Here is a 20,845-nt window from a genome sequence, read left to right as displayed (position 1 = left end):
GGTCCTCCACAAGGCTCCCACGGCCTGCGGACTTTCCCGGGAAAATGCAGGCAATGCCTATGTATTCCATCGCGGCTGTGAGCTCTGTGGGCGAAGGACCACCCTGTTTCATTCATTCCTGGGCTGCCGGCGCTTACCATTCGGCTGACACTCAACATATATTTGTTGGCTACATAAGTAAGTAAGTTAAAGAAGGATCAGAGCAGGGACCTCCCTGGCTGGGAGTCTAGTGGTTGGGACTCCACGTTTCCATTTCAGGGGGCACGAGTTCCCTCCCTGGTCAGGGAACTAAGATCCCACGTGCCGCATAGCTCGGCAAAAAAATAAATAAATAAAAAATAATAAAAGAGGTTTCATTAAAAACATTTTTTTTCGAAAGGATCAGAAAAGCAGCAGCAACACAAACCTCAACCACAGGAAAACACTGCAGTCATCGAGCCCCACACGTCTAAAGATAGCAGCTCAGGGGAATCCACAAACACTGCCACAAAGCCAGAGCCCCTCGATCCTCTTCAGAGCACGTGGCTTTGTCCCCTCAAGGCCACTTGCTGAAGTGCAGAATGAATGGGCTCTCACAATTGAGCGAATTGAGCACTTTGAAAGCAAGATGGAAGAGTTACCCGCTCTCCACTTGCGGGTTGCTAAAATTACCCTGGCCTGTGCTTGGAGAGCGGCTGAAAATATCTGAGAAATATTCAGCACCGACATGGGCTTTTCTTTTTTCTCTCCCCCCCACCTTTTCTCTCCATTCTCTGGGAACATCTGCACATTAAAATAAAGGCTGATTCTTTGATCTGTATTCTAAAGGCCTAAGGAACGTGCGCGTGCGCGCGCGCGCGCACACACACACACACACACACACACACACACACACACACAGAGGCAGGCTACTGGAGAGCTCAGAGACGCAAGGATGCCCAGTCAATGCCCACCTTTGGTCTGATGTTGTCACCTCCTTGCCAGTCTGCTTTCTTTGCCAGTTTTGAGATTTGCACACGGAAACCTTTTTTTTCTTTTGGATGGCAGTGTGTGTGTGTGTGTGTGTGTGTGTGTGTGTGTGTGTGGTCTGTATTTAAAACTGGCGCTTGTCTCAGAGAGAGGCATTCCAGGACATCTACTCAGCAGGGACCAGGGCAAAAAATAGATGCAATTAGGTCAGGTACTATGCTACGTGCACAGGCAGTGCCAGCAGCCTTGGAGTCTTTGTTTAAGGATCAGGCTTGGTGGGCAAAGCTCTAGAGGGCTGTGAGCCTGGGGACCCTGCAGAAGTCTTGGGCTACAGCCCATCTCTGCCAGGAGCCAGTGTCAGGTGAGCTCACGGAGGCAGCCTTTCTCTTACCCTGGCAGGTCTCTTCTGGAGATGGATTCGCCTTGGACCCTGGTTTGCTTGCTGGATGTTCAGGGTCTGCTCAGCTGACCCCAGTCAATGAAGGCCATACAGAGTGGGGACTTTGGCTCACACCCAACTTGCCAGCTAGAGTCCAGCTCCAGCTGTCTGAGCTGGCTCAAAGCCTGGTGTCTCCGCTGGCCCCCGCCCACTGGCCACCCATGGTCTGGCCCCCTTGACCCATCAGAGGAAAACCCTGCTTGCCACACCCCTTTGAGGCATAGCGCATGGGCTTCTGCCCCATCCTGCTCCCCCCTCTGGAGACAGTGTCTTTCATCCAGAATGCATTTCGGCAGTGCAGTCATTGATAGTGGAATTAATCCAGGTTCCTTCCTTTTTATTAGCCTCCAAGGTTTTACTAACGATCTCTGTAGCTCTTGCTTTTCCTGCAGGTCTCTGTAGCTCTTGCCATGCAGCTCAGTTCTTTCTCCCTCCTTCTTGATCTCTTCTGGTCTCCTCCAAGCCCAGTGGGTGCCCATCTCTGTCTGCCTTTGTGCCAACAGTGTCAGCGGATCCTGATGCAGTCTTTGAGTTGGGTACTGGTGAGACACAGCTCGCCACTGGGTAAGGTGGATGAGTCAGATCCCTTCCCGGGAGGACCTTTCAGCCTGAGAAGGGGGTCAGACCCCCAGAGAGGCAATTTATAATCGGACAAGGAGAGGCCAGAAGCGAGGTATGTACCTACTGCAATGGGAAGGTCTCACCATGAAAGCGGCAAGGGCTACCTGGAAGGAGTTTTGAAGGACAAAGAGCCCAACAGGTGGGCTACAGGATGGAGGGAATTTGAGAGGGGGTGTGTGAACAAAGGCACAGGTATGACAGGGTGTTGTGTGCCAGGGAGGCAGGGGCGAGGATGACAAGGGGGAGATGGGAAGCGGGACTCAAGGCATGCAGGGTGGGCCCTGGAGAGGGGGCCTGGGGAGGGGCTGCATGGGAGGGGTCACGGCCGTCCTTTCTTACTTCTCCCAGAGTAGTCCCCTCACTGACCTAGTTTATGAAGTGGGGTACCATGTTGAAGTTTGTTTGCAGAACCGATCCCATGGCTAAATTTTTTTTTCAATGTTTTTAGTTCTTTTTAGTTCTTTATTTATTTATTTAATTAATTTCTTTTTGGCTGTGTTGGGTCTTTGTTGCTGCACGTGGGCTTTCTCTAGTTGTGGCTAGCGGGGGCTACTCTTCGTTGCAGTGCGCAGGCTTCTCATCGCGGTGGCTTCTCTCATTGCGGAGCACAGGCTCTAGAGCGCAGGTTCAGTAGTTGTGGCACACAGACTTAGCTGCTCCACGACATGTGGGATTTTCCCAGACCAGGGCTCGAACCCGTGTCCCCTGCATCGGCAGGCGGATTCTTAACCCCTGCGCCACCAGGGAAGCCCTAAATTTTTATTTAAACCCTGAACTAAAGATCTTTTCCATTTCTTCCAGTGTCAGCCGCCCAGGATCCTGAGTGCTTCCAAGCCAATAAAATATTACGACTACCTCTAAACTCCTATTTTGCCCTTTAGGGCCTGTCTTCACTCTCCAAATTTACTTCCCATCATAAATGGGAGGAAAACAGCTATTAAAACAATGAAATGGGGGAATTCCCTGGCGGTCCAGCGGTTAGGACTCCGCGTTTCCACTGCAGGGGTCGCTGGTTCCGTCCCTGGCCGGGGAACTAAGACCCTGCAAGCCGCATAAAGCGGCCAAAAAACCCCCAACCAACCAACCAACAAAACAATGAAATGGGCCAAACTGAGCATTCTGGGGGGGGGGGGCGATTCTTCTCAGAGGTAGACATTCCCTTTGTTTTAGATGGTCCGTAGGGTCTTTGGGTTATGAAAGATGAAGCCTAACAGGGCTGTTTAGATGGGAGAAAAGAGACTAAGACAGAGGTGGATAGATACGCCTGGTAAAGCTTTCTGCAGGCTTTTGTTTGGATGTGATCTCCTGTCACTTCCAGTGCTAGGGGTGGGGGCTACAGGGTTGGGAGTAGAAACAGGGCTGGATTCCTGGATGTGTGACCCGTGCAGGGCTCCAGGCTTAGAAGGGACCAACGCTTGCTTTAAAGCTCTGCTGCTGCTGCTTTGAGATTCTTAAGGGCCCTGCAGTTTTATTTTGCACCAGGTCCTGCACATTAGGAAAAAAGATGTAGACAATGGGATATCGGTAAATGCTTCATGACCAGCTCTCTGAAAGAAAACCTCTGACTGGTAGCACCTGCCAGTTTCCATGGTGTGGGCATTCCTACCTTAGCCCATTTGAAGCTACCAAAGGTTGAATAACTAGCTTGCAAAATTCTTGAAAACGTAACAATTGGTTCTTGCAAAGGTGATAGACAGCTGTTGCTGTCTTGAAATTCTTAAGAATCTTCTTTTTGAATTTGCGTTTTGTGAGTGAGTCTGATGGGACCATGGGGCACACCCCAGGGGCTTGGAGCCTCAGCTCATGCGTGTTCCTGTCTCCCTGCCTATTCCTTATACCCCGGCATCCTGGGACCCAGGCCTCTGCAACCCTCTGTCTGGGTGACAACGGGTCAAGTCAGCCCAGCAGACACATCTCACTGTCCGCCTCCACCCTCTGCAGGGCCTGGTGTAGGTACAGCGAAGGTGGGTCTTGTGCATACCTGTGGTGTCACAGGGCAGGGCGAGGAGACAACTGTCCTGCCCGGGCTGATACTGCCTGGTGCATTAAGTGGATGACTTGGCAAGGGTCCCTTGCCCACCTGAATCTAGATACTGAGTGCATCGTGGTGCAGAGGTTAGGGGAGTTGGCGGTTGAAGTCGTCGGTGGCCTGCCCACGATGGGCGGAGGCCGTGGCGAGTGGGAAGGGGAGACTGACTTCCCCCACGCTGGCCGGAGCCTTGCATTTTCACCTTGCATCGGGCCCTGCAAATTATGCAGCTAACTCCGATTGCAGGGATCTGTGTTTTCATATGCCCCTCCTCGGCTCAGAGTCGCAGACCTTGTGTGAGGGAGCCAGATGGTTCTGAGCGCGCTGGTGAAGTGAGGGGGTGAGAGGCGATCAGATCACTGCGTGGCGGCGTGCACAGCTGGGAAGGGGTGTCTAAGGGCTGAAAGCCAGCGCTTCCCAAGCTTTAATGTATTGGGTTGGCCGAAGAGTTTGTTCGGGATTTTCCGCCGATGTTACGGAAAAACCTGTACGAACTCTTTGGCCAACCCATAAATGAGAATCTCCCGGGATGTGGTTAAAGTGCAGGTTCTGATTTGGGAGATCTGGGTGGGGCCCTAGGTTCTGCATTTCTCATGGGCTGCTGTTGCATGGACCACACGTTGAGTGGTGAAGTTCTAGAAGGCTTAACCTAGCAACGGCTCAGCCTCCGGACAGTTGTGAGAGGCAGAGGGAAGGGACCGCCTTGGAGCTGAGCCCGAGCCACAGTCTAAGGACCTACCAGCCACCCTCTGGCCCTGCCCTCACCCCCTCCGCCCGTGTGGCTGTCAGCAGAGTAACCAGGAACTCGCCCATAAATGATCTCACTTGATCCTCACAACCTGTCAGCTAGGGAGAAACAGCCTGTTTTAAGGATGGAGGTGCAGAGAGGCTGGAGGACTTGCTCCAGGTTGCAGTTGGTAAGTAGCAGAGGTGGGCTTCGACCCCAGATCTGACCCCAGGACCTTCCCACTCTGCCAGCATCACTGACTTTAAGTTTGGAAGCTGGCACAGCCGTGGCTGGAGTGGGTCCCTCTTGCCCATCACGTGCCTCCCTGACCCTGCGGGAGCCCGGGTTTGAGGTCTGAGGCCCGGGCCCCCCGCCAGCCTCCTCCGCTCCCCAGGTGGTCGGTCACCTCTGCCTTCAGCCGTTCAATCTCAATCTCCCCATCCTCGATCTGCTGCCGCAGCTGCTTGGCCACCGTCTTCTCGGTCTCCACGATCTGCAGCAGGTGCAAGTACTTCTGCATCAATGCCTCGTGCTCCGTGGCCAGGGTCCGGTAGCTGTGGACAGAGGAACACGGCAGGTAAGCCACGGCCTCCTGGCCCCCTGGAGATCCAACCAGAAGTGGGGCTCCCCACAGACTGCACTTAGGAGAAGGTCCTGACTGCCAGACACAGTGCCCGAGGCCTTAGCCTGGCTGCTGTGCTGCTACCGATGGCTCTGGCCCCTTCCCCAGCTCCCGGCTCACACTCTGACATCTGGTTCCTCCACCTGGTCTTGTTCTCACCTTGCCCAACCGCCCTCACCCTCGGGGCCTTTGCGCAGACAGATCTTCTGTCTGAAACATGCCTCCTCCCCCCTCTCCCTGGGCTAGCTCCATCCTCTTTCCCAGAGTAGGTCCTAGTTGAAATGTCATTTCCCAGAAGTCTTCCCTCCCCCCTCCCGCCATAATGTGTAGGGTGTTCCTGCAGTACTCCCGGGGTGCTATTACCATAGCGCTGGCCAGACTGATTGGGGGTGTCCGGTTACTTTTGTTTCCTCAGGAGACCCTGCCTTCTCTGATGGCAGGGACTATGCCTGTGCTGCTTACTCCTGTCTGCCCAGGGCCTAGCCCAGTGAACATTTATTGCATGGATGCAACTGAGTGAATGGACGACACACAGAGGCGAGTCAGGCACAGACATTGCACTGGCTGGGAGACATCTGAAGAACCTGTGCAGTACACCTGGGTGCCAACTCATGCACCAAAGGCTGTTAGTGCTGTAGGAATCAGAAGAGGGGCCAGGCCAGCAACAAGGACCTGTAATCAGGGAAGACTTCCTGGAGGCGGAGCACTCTCTCCCACCAGAATCGGAATCTAGGTCTTTGGATTCCAAACCCAGTGCTCTGGGCACATGCCCATCCAAGGGCAGCCTCAGGTGGAAGGCCTGTGCTGGGGGTAATTAGCAATGGGGCTGGGTGTTTAGGTGGGGCCAGATCAGAGAGTACCCCAAAGGATCAGAGGGTAGAAGAAGTGGTCCCAGCCTTTGTGTAAATGAACACGTCTCAGATTTGCAGAGCATCACGACGAGGGGGAGGGCAGGCAGGTGGGACTTGGAAGATGAGCTGGGCCGAGGGCTGCCCAAGGTCACAGGCCTGGCTTCTCCCTGATACCCACAACACCTGCATTTGAAGGTGTCAGAGCTGGGGAGAAACCCGATTCTATAAATGGGGTCCAGTCTCAGAGGGCAGAGAGGCTGTGGAAGGGAAGCTCACCATTGCAGGGAGGGGTGCCCACCGGGGCAGGGGCAGGAGACTTGCAAGGCACAGATTCGGAGGGCAGGTTTATTGGTCTCTGGGAGTGTCTGCAACGAAGTCTGGGGGCCGAGGTCTCCAGTCCCCCCTCTCCCTGGCCCCCATCTTTCCTCTCCCTTTTTGCTTCAGCCCAGGACCACCAGATAGGATCTCATAAGATTCCCCTCTGCCCGCATCCTGGGCTCCTCCTCGCGCTCACCCTCGTCTTCCTTCCTGTGTCCCCCTCTCGGCAGTGGGCAGCCCCCCGTTTCCCACCTTCCAACCTCAGCGGGGCTTTGAAACATTTCTGGTGTCCCTGCCAGCTCCCCACCCACCCCAGAGCTTCGGCCCCCTTCAACCTCATTCCTCACCACCCCCCACCCCCACCCCCAGTCCTCTGCAGGCGGTCCTGCTCTGACATCACAGCCTGCATGATGTGCAGTGCTGTTCCGTCACTTCCCGCCAGCCCCACGGCACGCCCACCCTCATCCTGTCTCAAGGGCAGCATCCCTGCTCGGACCTAATCTGCCCGGCTCAGCCCCAGCTCCCACACCCACCAGCTGAGGGACCTCGGAGAGGTCACTCAGCCTCTCTGTGCCTCAGTTTGCTCCTCCATACAATGGGGATGATGGCAGTCCACACCCTGCAGAGTTGCCGTGAGGATGAAATCTGTGGACACACACGAAGCTCTGTGCGGTATGCCAGTGCCGTGGTAACCACCGTCTCCCTCCCCGCCACATCCCTAGCCCCCGACCCCTCCTCAGGATTTCTGTGCATCAGATTCTGCCTAACAGCTCCACTGGCTTTTTCTCCTCAGCATATGCGAAGCCTCAAGTCACTCCCCACTTAGGATGAGGATGCGCCCTCGCCCTCCTCCACCCTCCCCTGAACTCCTGCCCCTCTCTTCCACCTTCAAGGTGAGGCTTGCTGGAAGAGCAACCGCACCCATCATCCCCATGTTCCCTCTTCCCCATTCACCCCTCAGCCCTCTGCGGGCTGGCATTCGGCCCCAGCACCCACAGGAACTGGGTCCCTCTCTGGGGTCACCAACCATCTCCCGCTTACATGGAGGGGACACTTTTCAGTCTGGAATCTACTGACATGACCTTCCAGGTACCCTGGATGTGGCTAGTCAGGGGGGTGCCAGTTTAGGGACACTGGCTCTCGTCACAGACTCAGAAGCTGTGTTACACAAGTTCTTTAAGTCCCTGTGACCCTCATGGCAAAATGGGACAAGGATAGCTTCCCTACAAACCCCCAGGTTTGAGGTGAAGAGGTCAGGAGGCAGAGGGTGGGAAACAGCTTTGCTCTATGAAAGGGGCTGTGTAGCAAAGTGGTAGGCAGTGGTCCCCTGATGGTGTCAGAGAAGGAGGCTGCCCAGCTGTGCCCCGAAGGTGGGAGGGTGCGGCCGGGCAGGGAGAGAATTCTTCGGTCTGCAGTACTACTTGGTTAAAATGAGGATTTTTGTGCATCTCTTATTATAATGAATTTAAACCAGAATGATCAGGTTTTAATGTTTTCCCAACTTCCCAAGAGGCTTAATTGTCTTTACTTGCAAAGGAACTTCAACCGAGAGCATGAAGGAATCCATTTTCACACCACCTCATCTCTCCTCGCTCCAGGGGGTATGAAAATGCAGAGCCTTCAGTAGCTTGTTTTCAGCGATGGCACTCGCCCTGGTGCTTCAAAATGGGGAGCCAGAGTCTCATCTGCAGGACAATTAGGTCTGTTTGCACCTCCCTTTCTTCCCTTCACCGGCCCTCTCTGCCTGCCTCCCTCCCTCCCCACTCCGGCTCCCCCTGTTCTTCCTTCTTCTCCTTCCCCTCCCCCCTCTCATCAATACACCTCTTTGTGCAGCACTGTCTCTTTTTTAAATTTTTATTGAGTACAGTTGCTTTACAATGTTGTGTTAGTTTCTTGCTCAACAGCAAAGTGAATCAGCTATACGTATACATAGATCCCCACTTTTTTTAGAGTTCCTTCCCATGTAGGTCACCACAGAGAATTGAGTAGAGTTCCCTGTGCTCTACAGCAGGTCCTCGTTAGTTATCTATTTTATACGTAGTATCAATAGTGTATATGCGTCAATCCCAATCTCCCGGTTCTTCCTACCCCCCTTCTCCCCTTGGTATCCATACATTCGTTCTCTACGTCTGTGTCTCTATTTCTGCCTGCAAATAGGTTCATCTGTACCATTTTTCTAGATTCCACATATATGCGTTCATATAAGATATTTGTTTTTCTCTGTCTGACTTACTTCACTCTGTATGACAGTCTCTAGGTCCATCCACATCTCTGTGCAACACTGTCTTTATAGATGCACAGATTCGCAGGGCTGCAAGGATACTCGGGAATCACGAAAGGCCAACTGCCTCATTTTATAAATGAAGAAACTGAGGCCCAGAGAGGGGAAGTGAGTTGCCCCCAAATAACAGTCAAGGAGCGTCAAAGGTGGAGTCGGAATCAGGCTCCAGTCCCTGAAGAGGACTCCCACGTGGCTGTCTGGTTTGCATCTAGTTCTCCTCGCTGAGATGCAGGCCACAAGCCACACTCGGTGTTACATTTTATACATTGCTGTACATACGCATACCACAGGGGCATCCCAGAATACTAGACTATTATGCATATGGTGGGAGAGTACATTGTGTCTCTATACCTATTCATACACTACAGTGCTTATTTTTGTATATACCATGTATCTACTATGTATATGGAAATAAAAACTAAATTAGGTACATGCAAGCCTACCTACTACTCAATATTGCTGTGGAAGAGAGCCGGTCTCTCCCTTGACACACACACGTGCACGTACTCTCATGGTGCACACGATCTGAGGTTAAATAACGCTCAGAGCCTATCGTCTGTCCTTTGGTCACACAGCCGGCTGCCTAGGGAAGAGCCTGTGGCTTCTGTTGGCCCAGGAGGTGCCTGACAAGCTGCACCTGAGCCAGACTGGCTGGTGACAACTCTTCTAGGGAAGGGGACTCTGTTTCCCTTACTGGTGACCATCACTGTGACCCCCGTCCCAGCCCTATAGGCCCAAAGGAGGACATTCCTCTGAGGCCAGTGGGTTGACTCAGACCCCTGGGCTTGACCAGGGAAGACAAACCATGTCCAACTGGCACGTCCCCCTGGCTTCCTAAAGGATGGTGAGTTCCGAGAGGTTTTTGTTCAAAGGTAGGTGGTGTCGGGCTTCCCTGGTGGCGCAGTGGTTGAGAGTCCGCCTGCCGATGCAGGGGACACGGGTTCGTGCCCCGGTCCGGGAAGATCCCACATGCCGCGGAGCGGCTGGGCCCGTGAGCCACAACTACTGAGCCTGCCCGTCTGGAGCCTGTGCTCCGCAGCGGGAGAGGCCACAACAGTGAGAGGCCCACGTACCGCAAAAAAAAAAAAAAAAAAAAACCCAAAAAACCCCATATGATTAGGATTTTATGGGCTACTTGGAACCAATTTCCAGTTTAGTGAGTTGCTTAAAGAATCATTGTCCCCTCTCTGTGGCAGACAGAATTCTAAGATAGCCCCAAGTTTCCTGCCCTGGTTTCGAAGCCCTGCATAATCTCTGGGATGATGACTATGATGCGTTTTATTCCTCTTACTAGGCTATACTATGCAGCATAGCTGACCTTAACACAGGGAGATTCTCTAGGTGGGCCTGACCCAATCACATGAGCCTTTGAAAATGGAGAGTTTTCTCTGGCTGGTTACAGAAGGGGAGGTCAGAGATTTGGGGCTGGAGAAGGGTTTGGTGAGCCGTTGTTGGCTTAAGGATGGCGGGGACCACAGGGAAAGGAAGGCAGGACCTCGTGGAGCTGAGAGCCATCCCTAGCTGACGGCTAGCAGGGAAACAGGGACACCAGTCCTACAAGGAACTGACTTTTGCCAACGACAGGCGTGAGCTTGGAAGCAGAGATTTCTCCAGAACCTCGAGGTAAGAGTCCCGCTTGACTGACTCCTTGATTTCAGCCCATGGGTCTCTGTGCAGAGACCACAGCCGAGCCCAGACTTCCGACCTACAAAACTGAGCAATGGGTGTGGTTTTAAGCTGCTAAGTTTGTGGGGTTTTTTTTTCGGCCGCACCACAATGGCGTGTGGGATTTTAGTTCCCTGACCAGGGACTGAACCCACGCCCCCTGCAGTGGGAGCATGGAGTCTTAACCCCTGGACCTCCAGGGGAGTCCCTTAAGCTGCTAAGTTTGTGATAATTTGTTCTGTAGCAGTAGAGAACTAAAACACTCTAATAGATAGAATTTATTTTAAAAATTTGAGGATTAATGCCCATATAATGGAAAGCACAGACCTTAAATAAACAGTTTGATCCATGTAGATAAATGCATACACCCTAATCGAGATAAAGGAAATTCCCATCAACCCAGGGAGTTCCCTCGTGCCCCTTCCCTGTCAATCCCCATCCCACAAGCAACTACTGTTTGGATTTCTATCACCACAGTTGAGTTCTGCCTGTTTTAGACTTTCATATAACAGGAATCAGGCAGCATGTGCTATTTTGTGTCTGGCTCTTTTTACGCAGCCTATCGACTTTGAAATTCATCTGTTTTGTTACATATTTATGTATATATATATATATAATATATATTTAATAGATCTTTATTGGAGTATAATTGCTTCACAATACTGTGTTAGTTTCTGTTGTACAGCAAAGTGAACCAGCCATATGCATACATATGTCCCCATATCCCCTCCCTCTTGAGCCTCCCTCCCATTGGGTTCCTTTTTATTACTGAGCGGCATTCCATCGCATGGATGTATTAAGATTCCTTTCTACATCTGTCTGTTGATAGACACCTTGGTTATTTCTAGTTTTGGGACTATTGTGCAAAAAGCTGCTAAGGACATTTGCATACCCGATTTTTGGTAGATGTTTTTCGTTTCTCTTAGATGAATACTAAGAAGTGTAACTGCTGGGTCACAGAGTAGGTGTATGTTTCACTTTTAAAGGAAATGCCTAACAATTTTTCAAAGTGGTTGAACCACTTTATGCTCCCACTAGCATCATGTGATTTATGGTTACTCCACCCCCTCTCCAATTTTGCTACTGTCATTTTTTTTCAATTCAGCCCTTGTAGATTCTACAGGTAGTGGTATCTCATTGTCTCTAGAAAATTTTGGTGTGAATTGATTTTCGAAGTCAAGGTAGTCCTGGTTATCCAGAATATACACCAAATTAGAATTCTATAATACCTCAACACTTGCAAAGCCCCGCCACATAAATCATTTCATTTGCTTCTCAAAACAGCCCTGCTATTGGTTCTAGTTTAGTGCGGGGAGCCTGAGGTCCAACTGCTTTTCCTGAATCTGGGTTCTTCCTGCTTGATTCCATTCTCCACAATGCCAGCAGTTTCCACTCCAAACCATAGCTCTGATCATCCTGGTATAAAACCTTTGATGGTTTCCCACTGTTCACAGAGGAGAGCTCAAACATCTCAGCTGGGTATTCAAGATCGTTCTGATCTGGTTCCAGTCCAATGTCCAACATCACCAGCCTTCTGACATCCAAACTTTGTCTCTTCATTTTTCTTGGAATTGTCTTTCCTAGATCACTGCCTTTATTTAAGGCTTTTTGGGGGCTGGTGGAGGGGCTGACGTGCCCATAGCATGACATGCCCTATTTCCAGATCCCCCAGATTCCCCCATTTCCCTGAAGATGTCTCCTGTGGTGCCTTGTACTTAACACGGCCTTCATGCACCGGAGCTGTTTGTACATCTGTTTAGTGTCTTCCTGACTAGGCTGGGGTAGCCCTGGGGGAATACCTGTGTTGCATCCATCCCTGTCTGCCCAGTACCACACTCAGAGCCTGACTCTGTTGATTCATAGGTGAGAACCTAGTCTCCATTAGCTAGACTGGACACTCCTTGAGGATAGGGATGGAGGTGGCTTGACCTCAGGGTCAAGGTCAGTGCTATAGCCATAATAAATGGTTTCTGGTCAGCTGGCTTGATCCAAGGCTCAAGGAAGGGCTCTGGTATCCATCTATCTATATCCATCTTCACCTGATGGATCCATCATCTACCCATCAACATTCATCTACCCATCATTGATTTATCATCCATCCATCCATCCGTCCTTCACATATACTTTCAACACTCATCCATTTATCATTCATTTACCCTCTATTGATCCATCATTCACCTTCCACATATAAACTCAACATCCAACCTCTATCCATTCATTCATCTTTGCATTCTTCCCATCTACACTGCTGAGAACTTGTCTATACCTTTATAAGGCCCTGGGGATGCAAAGAATCCTACTTAGTCCCTGCCCCGAGGAGCTTACACTTTACTGGAGAGTAGACACAGGAACACACCATTATCCAGTCAGCCAGAAAGATCTACTGCTCAAAGGGGTGAGTCTGGGTGTCCATCCCACCTGACAGTACTTAGCTTTGCCAGGGGATTGTTAGCTTGGGGGCCACACCCTAGCCCACAAGCCCATCATTTCCCCAAGACCCAGGAAGACTCAACGCAGCTTGGAGCCCCCATTTTCTCTGCAGCATACACTCTCCTTTTGCTTTTCTCCCCACCTGGCCCAGTGAATCCCTCCAGAAAGGGGTACACATTGTTGGGAATGAAGGGACGAGCAGGTCTAGAATCCCTGAACATCTGAGCTCAGAGAGGTTTACAGAATTTCAGTTTACAGATGAGAAAACCAAGGCCCGGAGAAAAGACAGGACTAGTCCATTCCTGCCGCATCCGGGTTAGAACCCTGGTGGTCTTAGCCTTTGGTGGCTATAAAGCCCTGTAATCCAACCAAATTGTACTCAGTTCTCCTAGTATGAAAAAAAGGAGCTCATCTGGTTGAAGGGGGCAGGAGGCTGTAACGCTGCACCTCAGGGCCCTTGGTTCCCTGTGCACCCCAGGGAGGCACGTCCCAGAGCTCCGGGGCTCTAAGGGCGGGCCTGTCAAGATGCCCTTCTTACAGCTTCCATCCTCCCCCCATCTCCTCCTCCTCCATGCCTTCCCCTCCTGGGGTTTGAGTCTGCTCAGGACGGGGCCTTCGGGTGGGCGAGACATACCTGGCGTGAGCGATGGCTGCCACCCACTCGTCACAATCCCTGGCGTCCTCTGTCCTCAGCTCCAAGGCTTTCTGGTTCTCGTGGCTGAAGTTAACCGTGAAATAGTGCTGCACCAAGAAGAAGACAGCTCCGATTACCAGGGCGATCGGCACGGAACCGGCAGCGTCTCCCGTTAACGATCTGGCCATTCTGCAAAGTGCTCATTGCCACATCTGCTAGGCAAGGATTCATTACTCGTGATCATCGGAACGCCATTCTGTTTAGCGGTTTCAAGCTCTCTATTAAGGCAGGCTTTGTACCATGTAACAGAACCTACGCTTAGGCTATTGTAAGAAGGAAGCAAACCCCACAAAGTCCTATTTACCAACAAACTGCAAAAAAGCCACTTTTAAACCATCAGGTATGCTGGGAGAAAGGCAGAGAAAACACACCAAGAGAACATCCCCTTTGGGGACCTGGTATCAATTCAGGGCAGCATGCATTTAATTCACTCCACACAAATGTTTCAACACACTCTTCTAGGTCCTGGAGTTAGAGCAATGAACAGATAGACCCGAGCAGAGCCCACTGGAAGCCAGCTCGTGTTGGGTGCAGTGACCGACTTAGAGCTGCTCAAACGTGGGGTCTGCTGCCCGAGCTCCCAGGGAAGCAGAGGAGCCAACGAGAGACACACATCTGTAATATCGTTCTATGAATGAATACGTGTAAAGCTCTTAGAACAATGCCTGAAATCTAGTAAGTACAAGTGTTTGCTATAATGAACACAGTGCAACGATCATTACTGTCATGGAGGTAAGAAAAAAGGGCCCAGAGAAAGCCAGCCACTGATTCAGCCCAGGGAAAGCAGAAGGCCTTCCCAGAGGATGAGGCGTTGGTTGGTCCAGGTTTTATTTCAGTTGATGGAATCGAGAGCGTACGGCGTGCTTGCGGGTAGGAGGGGCCGTGCGGTGGGGTTAAGGATGCCAGGGAGGAGGCTGGGCAGGGGGCGGGGCCTGGGTGGTGGAGCTGAGTGGCGGGATGGGGTGGAGGAGAGTAGAAAGCCCAGGTTTCCGGCTGGAGCAACTAGGTGGGTGGGGATGCCATAGACTGGGGGAGGCATGGGCAGGATAAAGGGCAGGTGTCGGGGGTCAGGGGTGGGGGGTGGACATGCAGACCCTGTGTGCCTGTAGGCCACGTCTCTGCGGGCTGCAGACAGGGGTCGGGGGTGTCAGCCTCGGGGCGGAGAGGAAAGCTGGCTCAGCCAGAGAGAAGGGTGCACAGGCAAAGTGCTGGGGGCCCCACCTGCGGAGGCCTCCTGGGTCTGGTCCTGGTGAAACTAGGAGGAGAGAGGCAGGCAGTGAGGTGCAGAGAGGGCCCCCGAGGCCTGCCCATTCAGAAGATGCACCGCAGGCCGCGGTGCGGTCTTGTGTCAGTGGGCGCTGTCCCTTGTCCCTCCGTCCCTCGGGGCCCAGGCAGCAGGGAACAGCAGGATGGAGCACGTAAACTTGTTTTTAGCTTCCGCTGACATGACTGTCTTTCTGTTAATTGTCGTTCTTGGTGGCAGCCAGAAGTGTGTGTGTGTGTGTGTGTGTGTGTGTGTGTGTGTGTGTGTTTTGCAGAGTCAAGGTCTCTCACTTCTTTCCTAGGAAGCAGATAACTGGCTGTCCTCCCCCTGCGAGGGAGCAGGTGAAAGCCCGAGCTGCGGTGGCCACCTATGCACTTTCCCCATCTCTCGAGAGGTGGTGAACACGCAGATGCTTGTTTCCCATGATCTCTTTTATTCCCATATTCACCAGGTGGAACAGGTCTTATTACCTGTTTACTGCAGAGAAACCTGAGGTGCAGAAAAGTGAAGCCGCTTGCCTGAGCCCACATGGCTGGAAGGAAGAGAAGCCGGAATAACACACCTTCCCTGGGTACCTACTGTCCACTCAGATCTTGGAGCTCCACTGCCAGCAACTGCCTGAGGATCTCACAAGGCTGGTGGTCTAGCAGGTGAATGGGGTGTTTCTGGGGGTTCTGGGGAAATGCTATCAATAGCCATCATTTCTAGGGATGAACAGTGACCCTGGGTACCATCAGAGCTCTTGAGACAGCCCCATCACCTCAGCTGGTGTTGGATCAGAGCTCTGACAGACCCCAGGTCACCCTTGAAAGCTGAACCACCCCTGGGCTTTCCCAGAGTTACAAGGATGTGTCGAGGCCAGAGGTGAACCATTGCAGAGCGGCAGAGTGGACACCGGGCTCAAACTGGGGCCACTAGAGCGGCTGTGATGAGACCAGGACCACACCTTGGGCATTCTGCCCAACCAGAACTCCCTCAAAGCTTCTCGGAGTCTGGCAGACTCACTGAGAACAATACGTGGGCCTCAGCATGACCATGGGACAAGAGCTTAGCCATGTTTGCCAAAACGATGTGACCATATGGGCTCATGTGGGTGCTGGCTGGACCCCTCTGCAGAACAGAAGCATTGTTCTGGAGTCAGCCCTGGGGCACTCTAGAACTCTCCAGTCAAGACAGAGCCACATCTGAGGCCTCCCTGGGACATTGATCAGGACTCACACACTATATGTGATCAAGGATGTGGGATAAATTCAGAAATAAACCCAGGGGCCTCCTCCAGGAACCCACATTTCAAATGTGGAATCCTGACAGGCCCAACTAGAGTTGTTGGAACATATCTGGAAATCCAACAGAAGCAGAAACCACCAATGGACCATCCCTGGCTTCATTAAAGAAGAAGCAAGACTTGGTGAAATTACTCCTGGAGCCTCACCAGGTCTGCAGGGATGGGCCCAGAGCTCCACCTGGGGCCTCCCCAGAGCTTCCCTGGACCTGAAGTGAGAGGTGGATACCTTGACTTGGGGCTCCACCAGGAGTCCCAAGATGGATCCCGAAACCCTCTAAGCATCAACATCAGACCCCTAGAACGATCTCAAACGACTCCAGGAGCCGTACCAGGTTCAGGGCAGAGCCTGGGGCTTCACCTGGGCTGCTAAGCATCTCCACCAGCGGGTCTCAACCCTGACTGTACATTGGGCTCCGCTGTCACTAGTCTGGGTGTGGCCTGTGCGCCCCTTGGTGATCCTAATGTGTGGTCAAGGTGGAGAGCCACTCGCTGGTCTAGACCTTCACCTGAGGCCTCAGCAGGTTAAGAGGGATTGATCCAGAAACTACACCTGGGACTACCAAACTCCTAGGAAGGGACTCAGAAATCACACCTGGGGTTGTGCCGAGACCAGAGTCATGTCCGGGTCCTTATCTTGGCTGGAGGAAACCTTCTAGAAGCACACCTGTGGCCTCATCTGGGTTCGAGGTACTAGACTTAGAACTGGGGCCTCACCAGGCGGCGATCCTGGACTTCAGCTCATGCCTGGTCCCCAGGATGCCCTCTCTCTGCCCTGTATCACCTGACCACTAACTGAATGCTGCTGCCCCATGCCTGTGTGGGCTGATCTACGCCCCCTCCTGCCTCAGGTGGGCCTTTGTTTCCAAAGTCCCAAGTGCCTGTACGGTAATAAACTTCTATCTAGCACAGCTAAAGCAGACCTGAGCCTCTGCGGGCTGGGGAGGTAGGCTTGGAACCCTGCCTGCTTGGCCTTCTCCTTGCCTCCTGCCTGTCCCAGCCGGCTGGCCGGGCTGCGGCACCTCCACAGGACAGAGAACATTGGGAAACCACTGACAGGTACGGTGACCAACCATCCCAGTTTGCCTGGGACTGAGGTGTTTCCGCGGGTACAGGACTTTCAGCGCTAAGACCAAGACACCCGAGCAAACCGGGGTGCTTGGTCACCCTACAAAAGGTGGAGGAGGTGGAAGTCCCAGCAGCCGGGTCTGGGTCTGGCTCTGTTGCTCAGAGCCAGGGATTCTGGGCAACCTCTGCATCTCCCTCTGGCCAATGGGCATGACACTAACACTTGCCTTGGTCTGCTACACACAAGTGGCCTCAATCATGAAAAATCAAGTTCTCTCCACCTTTAACTCTCTACCTGAATGATATCTCATTCGTGAATTCAACCCATATTTTTCAGTCCCCACTGTAACCCAGACACTGTCCACCTCATGGTAATCAATGACACACACGAAAGCCCACGATGCTGAATGCTTTCTGCAAGGCACGGGCACTCCACACCATCGGGTCTTAGTGTATCTCTTTCCTGCTCCTTCTAGACTGTCAAATGTGCCGCCCCCGTCCTTCCCCATCAAAGCCATTATCAGCTTGTAGTGATTTTTTTTTCCCGCTTTTGGGACGTCATGTGGCATGCGGGATCTTCATGCCCCGACCAGGGATGGAACCTGCGCCCCCTGCAATGGAAGCTCAGAGTCTTAACCACTGGACCGTCAAGGAAGTCCTGTAATGCCTTTCTACTGTCTTTCCTACCACAGCAGAGAGTCTCAATCTGGGGTGCACATTAGGGATACCTGGGAATCTAAGAAAACACGGATGCTTGAGCCCCCTTCTCAGATGCATTAAAGCAGATCGTGGGAGAAGGGGAACAGGGAGAGGACACGGTTCAGGCACTGGTATTTTTCAAAGCCCCCCAGTTGGTTGCAATGTTCACCCAGTGCTGGGAACCCCTAAGAGGGAGCAATGTCTGCAGCAGAAGCACCTCTTCCCCTCCCCCCATCCCCCCATGTTCTCCTAGAGATGCACGGTCCTGGAGCCGATACCTGGAGTAGCCATAGACACTATGCAGCCAGGAGTTCCCAGTTATTTGGAAGTGACACAGACAGACCACATGAATGAGCTGTGTGTGCTGAACTCTAAGCACAAATGACAAAGGAGGAAGTGGAAGTGTCTCAGAGAAAAGCGGAGATGGGAGACCTGGTAACTAGAGTGGGAGTTGGGGAAGGTGGAGCGGAGAGACATGGTTCCTGGTCCAGGCCTTGGAGACCCGGACACATGGTTTCTCCTTGGGTTCCGTTAATTATCACCGTAACTATTCCAAGAGTCCTCCTTAAGCAAAAACCTTAAGCTGCTTTGAATGGGCTCCTGTTCCTTTCAAATAAATGATTCTTGACCAGGAATATCCCCAGAGCCTGGCACTGTTCCTCGGCCTGGGCATGGAATAGCCTTCATTTCTTGAATGGGTGACCGAATGCATTTGTCAGCATGGCATGGGAGCCCGGCTTATTCATTAATTGATTAACAGCAAAAGCCGTAAAGCAGGTGGCACTGAATCTGCTTCTCAGGCCTGGGCAGTGAGCTGGCTGGAAGGGTGTGGGCACTGGCTTTTCATGAACGAGGCTTATATCTCTTCAGGGAGAGGAGGCCCACTCACCTCATAAAGGCACTGAACAGTCCTGCAATGTAGGACCTTCTTCCAGAACTTATCCCACCACGGAACACTTTTGTTTTCATTTTTGGGAAGATCTACCAACATTCCAGAAAACCAGTGTTCCGGGGACTTTGGGACCCTGGAGTTGTGGCACATACCAGGCTTTGGAGTCGCCTGGGTTTAAATTTATTATTTATTATTTAGCTTCGGTGTCTCCAGCGTGTCTCTTCACTTCTGTGGACTTGTTTTCTCTTTCACACAAAGGGGAGGCTCTTACCCATCTCACAGGGTTCTGTAAAACAGATGATGTTGTCAAAGCTCCTGGTTCATAAAAGGGCTCATGATGGTTTTTAAAGTAACTGGATCATTTGCAAAGTCCAAGAGATGGGTCTAATCAACCTATCCGTGGGCAATTACTAGGAAAACCACATACATGTGCATTCACATGCCCGTGTACAAACAGCGTTCCCCCTAACATTCATGTTCGTCGGAATCTGTCAAGAAGACCTTATGTGAAAATATGTGGAATCTAAAAAAAATGGTATAAATGAACCTATTTACAAAACAGAAACAGAGTCACAGATGTAGGAAACAAACTTACAGTTACAAGGGGGGACAGGTTGGGGGGGGGATAAATTGGGAGACTGGGATTGACATATACACACTACTATGTATAAGACAGATAACCAACAAGGACCTACTGTATAGCACAGGGAACTCTACCCAATACTCTGTAATGACCTATAAGGAAAAAGAATCTAAAAAAGAGTGGATATATGTATATGTGTAACTGACTCACTTTGCTGTACACCTGAAACTAACACAACATTGTAAATGAATTCTACTCGAACACAAATTTAAGAAAAAGACCTTCTTTGAAAATAGGGTCTTTACAGATGTAATCAAGGTAAGATGAAGTCATACCAGATTCATAAGAAGAGGCCTTAATATATAAAAAGAGGGAAATGTGGACACAGGCACACAGGGGAGAAAGCCATGTGAAGAGGGAGGCAGAGACTGGAGAGATGTGTCTACAAGGCAAGGAACACCGAGGACTGCTGGCAGCCATCAGGAGCTACAAGAGGCAAGGAAAGGTTCTTCCCTCCAGACTTCAGAGGGACCATGGCCCTGCAGGCATCTTGGTTTCAGACTTCTAGCCTCTGGAGCTGTGAGAGAATAAATTCCTGTTGTTTTAAACTAACCCCCCTCAAAAAAACAAAACCAAACCAATCCATATGCACGTGCACACACCCAGGAGGCATGGGAGAGGCTTAGGAACTGGAGTCAAAGCTGTGCCAAGATCAAAGGATGACGGCGAATCAGCAATTCGCGGCATTCCTTCCATCACCTTCGGCTCCCATTTCTTTCCCATTTCTGATATTCAGTTGGTCACCAGGGTCTCTGCTCTGGATATCTCTGGAACTCTGCCTTCTGCCAAACTCACTGCTTGCTTCCAGGCTCCCTCATCTCCCACCCGGGCCACTGTCCCCTGTGGTCTCCCTGCCCCTGGTCTTGCCCCCTTCTGATTCATCCTGTTTGACCAGAATCCAGACCCACTGTCCTGTCTGGGCCCCTGCTTGCTGTCTCCTCCAAGAGGGAGGTGGGCTGGGGTCAGCTGCAGGATGGATGCCATCACTCTCAGTCAACCCCACCCCTTCCACTTAGTAGGTCCACTCTGGCGGCCTGGTCAGGCAGGGTCAGCTTCTCCCCCACTGGGTCCTGGCTCCTTCCTCCTGGTCCATCTTTGGGACCACAGTCCCAGCTGGTTCTGGCCTGGCAGTCCTCTCTGCTCGACGCTCCCGAAGTCCCAGTGCAGAGGGGACGGTGCCAGAGGGAACCTGAAGGGGCCTCTGCGGGTGTGTGTGTGTGTGTGTGTGTGTGTGTGTGTGTGTGTGTGTGTATGCTCTGGCTGGAGTCCATCTCTCCCTCTATAAGGGGCTATCCATCCAGGCTCCCCGTCACCTGAGGTCCCTGTCCACCTCTCACCGCTGAGATCCCAGGGGAAGCCTGTCTGCTCTCTG

At 52.0% G+C, this 20,845-nt stretch overlaps 1 protein-coding gene across 1 annotated transcript in view; it reads right to left on the bottom strand.

The window, feature by feature from the left end:
• RASGRF1 (Ras protein specific guanine nucleotide releasing factor 1) overlaps positions 1-20,845 on the bottom strand; it is a 103,769-nt gene that overhangs the window by 72,242 nt on the left and 10,682 nt on the right. The window contains exons 2-3 of the mRNA XM_033852649.2: positions 13,566-13,672; positions 5,171-5,318 (exon numbers count right to left, since the gene is read on the bottom strand). Of these exons, the coding sequence (XP_033708540.1) occupies positions 5,171-5,318; positions 13,566-13,672 (255 nt within the window). The remainder of the gene's footprint in view (positions 1-5,170; positions 5,319-13,565; positions 13,673-20,845) is intronic.

Source organism: Tursiops truncatus, chromosome 2 (genome assembly GCF_011762595.2).
Source record: "Tursiops truncatus isolate mTurTru1 chromosome 2, mTurTru1.mat.Y, whole genome shotgun sequence".
Lineage (NCBI taxonomy): Eukaryota > Metazoa > Chordata > Mammalia > Artiodactyla > Delphinidae > Tursiops > Tursiops truncatus.
Note: the sequence above shows the minus strand (reverse complement) of the source record. Positions and strands in the feature narration are given on the sequence as shown.